This window comes from Tympanuchus pallidicinctus, unplaced genomic scaffold, assembly GCF_026119805.1.
Source record: "Tympanuchus pallidicinctus isolate F22 unplaced genomic scaffold, pur_lepc_1.0 scaffold36, whole genome shotgun sequence".
Classification (NCBI taxonomy): Eukaryota; Metazoa; Chordata; class Aves; order Galliformes; family Phasianidae; genus Tympanuchus; species Tympanuchus pallidicinctus.
Genome location: NW_026294754.1, coordinates 1,841,102 through 1,846,671, shown reverse-complemented (window position 1 = coordinate 1,846,671; position 5,570 = coordinate 1,841,102). Strand labels below are relative to the sequence as shown.

The following is a 5,570-nucleotide window of genomic DNA, read 5'->3' as shown; positions in this document are numbered from 1 at the left end:
TTTCTGCCTTGCCTCCCCACTGCCTTGCAGAAGGGCATCCGCTCCAAGATGGAACCACAGGAGGACACGCGCCTGTCCTCAGTTCTCCATCTGCTCTCCGTGCCTCCAATACAGCCCTGGGGACACAGGCAGCCCCACACGGCCAGGGAAATGGCTGGCAGAGCAGCAACCCGGTGAGCAGGGCTGTGCAGGGGGAGCAGCACAGGGCAGCAGGGCAGGAGGCTGCTCCTTTCTGCCTTCCCTCTCCTCTGCCTTGCAGAAAGACTTCTGCACACACACACAACCAAAGCACCGCAGCCTCTGCCCAACAACCCGTGTCTGCACCTGGCCAAGGCACCGACCGAAGCACGAAGAAAGCACCTGCCCTGTTCTGCACTGCTCTGCGCTCCTGCAGGCAGCCTGAGGATCCACCCTGCATGGACAGGGGCAGCTTCCCAGCACATCCCAGCTACGGACCCCAGCACGGACCCACACACACAGGGATGCTCTCGAGGACAAAGGCAGCTGCTCTGTGCTCACCTCGTCTTGGTTTGAAGCTGAGCAGAGCATCTAAACCATTAAAATCACCTTCAGAACAGACTGCTTGTCTCATTAAGCTCGTCTACTGCTTCCACCTCGTGACATCTTTCTCGGGAACCTTTTGGGGCTTTCCTTATCATGCTCATCTTCTTTTACTGATGTTTCGTCATTCCATTCTCTTCTCGTTTGTGACCACCTTCATGATTTCTCCCCATTTTTATTCTTCAACATTCACTGACAGGCCTTTATAAGACAAAGTGTATCGTAAGCTGAACGAGACCCAGGGAAACCTCACTGCGGCCTTCCAGTACTTGAAAGAAGCAGATAAATGGGAGGGGGAACGGCTGTGTGTGAGGGTGGGTGGTGACAGGACAAGGGGAATGGCTTGAAAGTGAGACAGGGGAGGCTTGGGTTGGATGTGAGGAGGAAGTTTTGGAGGCAGAGGGTGGTGAGGCACTGGCACAGGTTGCCCAAGGAGGCTGTGGATGCCCCATCCCTGCAGGCATTCAAGGCCAGGCTGGATGTGGCTCTGGGCAGCCTGGGCTGCTGCTTGGCGACCTGCACACAGCAGGGCTTGGAGCTGAGAGAGAGCATCCTTCAGGAAGCACAGGCCTTGAAGGGATCGACGCTTCTCACAACTCCATGGAAGAATTCCTGCAAGGGCTGAGCTCAGTGGCAGATAACACCTCCGGGGCACAATGGCACCTTCCCACTAAGCTGCATGGATCACATTTGCTAAAGGGGGTTTCTAAGTGGGACTGAAATCCTGTCGGAGTCTTGCTTCCACCCAGCAGGGGCAAAATGGATGGATGGATGGATGGATGGATGGATGGAGGGATGGATGGATGGATGGAGGGATGGATGGATGGATGGATGGATGGATGGATGGATGGATGGATGGATGGATGGAGGGATGGATGGAGGGATGGATGGAGGGATGGATGGATGGATGGATGGATGGATGGATGGATGGATGGATGGATGGATGGAGGGATGGAGGGATGGATGGAGGGAGGGATGGATGGATGGATGGATGGATGGATGGATGGATGGATGGATGGATGGATGGATGGATGGATGGATGGAGGGATGGATGGAGGGATGGATGGAGGGATGGATGGATGGATGGAGGGATGGATGGATGGATGGATGGATGGATGGATGGATGGATGGATGGATGGAGGGATGGAGGGATGGATGGAGGGAGGGATGGATGGATGGATGGATGCATGGATGGATGGATGGATGGATGGATGGATGGATGGATGGAGGGATGGATGGAGGGATGGATGGATGGATGGAGGGATGGAGGGATGGATGGATGGATGGATGGATGGAGGGATGGATGGATGGATGGAGGGATGGATGGATGGATGGATGGATGGATGGATGGATGGATGGATGGATGGAGGGATGGAGGGATGGATGGATGGATGGATGGAGGGATGGATGGATGGATGGATGGATGGAGGGATGGATGGAAGGATGGATGGATGGAGGGATGGATGGAAGGATGGATGGATGGAGGGATGGATGGAAGGATGGATGGAGGGATGGATGGATAGATCCAAAGTGTTGCAGCGCAGCCCTCCAAACTGGTGTCCTACAGAAATGATAAGTCAGCTTCAAACTGGAGCCTGCTGTGCTCCTACAGGATCAGGGAAGCTCCCAAAACTCCCCCTGCCCTCACCCCAACTTTTAGTGCTGCTTGGCTGAGTCCTGACCCCACTCCAGGTGCTGCCACCGGACCTGCAGACCGCAGTACCTGTGTCAACCAAATGTTGTGTGACCCAAATGGCCACGGAAACCATTTTCAGAGCAGCAACCCGGTGAGCAGGGCTGTGCAGGGGAGGGCAGCACAGGGCAGCAGGCAGGAGGCTGCTCCTTTCTGCCTTCCTCCCCTTCTCACTTGCACATCGACAGCCCAGTCAGGACCTGCAGTGCTGCACACATCAGCGCCTCCAGGAACCACATGGATTGTGTGAAACAGAACTCTGAAGATGAGGACGGAACAAGAGGCTGAAAGGGATGGATGGGCCCAGCTCCGAAATCCCACAGACACCACGTCCAGAAGAGAAGGAAGCACCGTAACCGAGCGCTGCTGAGGCCGCCATGGAAGTTTAGGAGCCACCAAGACTGTCAGCCTTCCTGCCTCCACCCCAGGCGACCACCGAGAAGCTGGCACACAATTAAAGACTAATTGAACAACCTTCAGAATAAACTTGCTCATTCCTTACACCCACAGTGCTTCTTCCATCTCGTGGCATCCATGCTGCTAACTTTGGGGAGGTTTCCTTATTGTCACCATTACTTTCTACTTATGCACCTGTTTGTCCTGGTATCACAGAAAGGTTTGGGTTGGAAGGGACCTTGAAGCTCACCCACTCCCAACCCCCTGCTGCACGCAGGGACACCTCCCATAGCCCAGCTTGCTCACAGCCCCATCCAGCCTGGCCTGCAGTGCTTCCAGGGACGGGGCATCCACAGCCTGGCTGGGCAACCTGCACCACTGTCTCACCACCCTCATAGGAAAGCATTTCTCCTAATCCCTGCTCTAAACCTACGCTTCCCACTTTAAAACCATTTCCCTTTGTCCTGCCAATATCTGGCCATATCAAAAGTCCCTCCCCAGCTTTCCTGTAGGCCCCCCCAGGTCCCGGCAGGCTGCTATCAGGTCTCCTTGGTGCCTTCTCTTCTCCAGTCTGCAGACTCCCAGCTCTCTCAGCCTGTCCCCACAGTGGAGGTGCTCCAGCCCTCCGATCATCCTCACTGCCCTCCTCTGCACCCTCTCCAACAGCTCCGTGTCCTTCTGATGTTCGGGGCCCCAGAACCGCACGCAGTGCTCCAGGTGGGGTCTCACGAGAGAAGAGCAGAGGGCAGAATCACCTCCCTGCCCTGCTGCTCACACTTCTCTCCATGCAGCCCAGGATACCATTGGTCTTCTGGGCTGCCGGCGCACATTGCTGGCTGGCGTTGAGGCTTCTGTCAAAGCGGGATGCACTGAGGATCCCCTCCCTGGCTGCTTGCAATCCAAGCCCCCCGATCACACGGCAAAGCTGGATGCCAAAGATGGCCTTCCTCTTCTCACACACCGCGCAGTGACGCTCATGCTGCCACGGCCAAAGCACCATCAGACACTCAGCGATGAACAACGCATCATTTATGAGACGGACGGCGCAAGGCAGCAGCCCCAGGCCAGGCAGCACCAGCCCTGCTATGGCACGGCCACGTTGCCAGGGGCAGCCAGCAGCTCCAGGAAGCCCCCTGCAGCCGGCACAGCCATGTCACAAGAGCACCACGCTGGGGGGGCTGTGTTCCAGAGCCAGCTTGGTGTCACAGCAGCCCGGAATGCTGAGCACAAGGGCAGTGCCAGCCCCAGAGCGCCGCCCAGGACCCAGGGAGCCAGGGCTGTGGCGGGCAGGAGCAGCCCATGGCGATGGATGGGGCCGCTCCTCCTCTGCCTCACAGCCACACACGGGGACAGGGACACAGCAGGACGGCGAGACGCTCCTGTGCTCACCCCCACCACAGATAAGTCGCTCCCCAACTGCAGCCCGCCTCGCTCCGGCGGGACCCTGCCAGCTCCCCATGCTTTCCCTTGCCCTGCCCCGATGTTGGGGGCTGCTTTGCTGAGTCCTGACCCCACTCCAGGTGCTGGCACCGGACCTGCAGACCGCAGTGCCTGTGTCAACGTGGCATTGGTGACCCAAAAGGCCAAGGAAACCATTTTCAGAGCAGCAACCCGATGAGCAGGGCTGTGCAGGGGAGGGCAGCACAGGGCAGCAGGGCAGCAGGCTGCTCCTTTCTGCCTTGCCTCCCCACTGCCTTGCAGAAGGGCATCCGCTCCAAGATGGAACCACAGGAGGACACGCGCCTGTCCTCAGCTCTCCATCTGCTCTCCGTGCCTCCAATACAGCCCTGGGGACACAGGCAGCCCCACACGGCCATGGAAATGGCTGGCAGAGCAGCAACCCGGTGAGCAGGGCTGTGCAGGGGGAGCAGCACAGGGCAGCAGGGCAGGAGGCTGCTCCTTTCTGCCTTCCCTCTCCTCTGCCTTGCAGAAAGACTTCTGCACACACACACAACCAAAGCACCGCAGCCTCTGCCCAACAACCCGTGTCTGCACCTGGCCAAGGCACCGACCGAAGCACGAAGAAAGCACCTGCCCTGTTCTGCACTGCTCTGCGCTCCTGCAGGCAGCCTGAGGATCCACCCTGCATGGACAGGGGCAGCTTCCCAGCACATCCCAGCTACGGACCCCAGCACGGACCCACACACACAGGGATGCTCTCGAGGACAAAGGCAGCTGCTCTGTGCTCACCTCGTCTTGGTTTGAAGCTGAGCAGAGCATCTAAACCATTAAAATCACCTTCACAACAGACTGCTTGTCTCATTAAGCTCGTCTACTGCTTCCACCTCGTGACATCTTTCTCGGGAACCTTTTGGGGCTTTCCTTATCATGCTCATCTCCTTTTACTGATGTTTCGTCATTCCATTCTCTTCTCGTTTGTGACCACCTTCTAGATTTCTCCCCATTTTTATTCTTCAACATTCACTGACAGGCCTTTATAAGACAAAGTGTATCGTAAGCTGAACGAGACCCAGGGAAACCTCACTGCGGCCTTCCAGTACTTGAAAGAAGCAGATAAATGGGAGGGGGAACGGCTGTGTGTGAGGGTGGGTGGTGACAGGACAAGGGGAATGGCTTGAAAGTGAGACAGGGGAGGTTTGGGTTGGATGTGAGGAGGAAGTTTTGGAGGCAGAGGGTGGTGAGGCACTGGCACAGGTTGCCCAAGGAGGCTGTGGATGCCCCATCCCTGCAGGCATTCAAGGCCAGGCTGGATGTGGCTCTGGGCAGCCTGGGCTGCTGCTTGGCAACCTGCACACAGCAGGGCTTGGAGCTGAGAGAGAGCATCCTTCAGGAAGCACAGGCCTTGAAGGGATCGACGCTTCTCACAGCCCCATGGAAGAATCCCTGCAAGGGCTGAGCTCAGTGGCAGAAAACGCCTCCGGGGCACAATGGCACCTTCCCACTAATCTGCATTGATCAC

The 5,570-nt window shown here is 57.3% G+C and overlaps 1 protein-coding gene across 1 annotated transcript; it reads right to left on the bottom strand.

Annotated features, from left to right (window-relative positions):
• Positions 1–1,254: 1,254 nt before the first annotated feature.
• Positions 1,255–2,493, bottom strand: LOC128088694 (guanine nucleotide exchange factor subunit RIC1-like). The gene is made up of 2 exons (XM_052699435.1): positions 2,429–2,493; positions 1,255–2,122 (listed from the first exon to the last, which is right to left on the bottom strand). The coding sequence occupies exons 1-2, from the start codon at positions 2,491–2,493 to the stop codon at positions 1,255–1,257; spliced, it is 933 nt and encodes a 310-aa protein (XP_052555395.1).
• Positions 2,494–5,570: the final 3,077 nt, after the last annotated feature.

Excerpts from the sequence above, each read along its gene's own strand:
- LOC128088694 (XM_052699435.1), bottom strand. The coding sequence starts at position 2,493 with ATGTGGTTCCTGGAGGCGCTGATGTGTGCAGCACTGCAGGTCCTGACT. Across the intron at positions 2,123-2,428 it reads ACTGGGCTGTCGATGTGCAA|GACACCAGTTTGGAGGGCTG; the intron begins GTGAGAAGGGGA and ends TCATTTCTGTAG.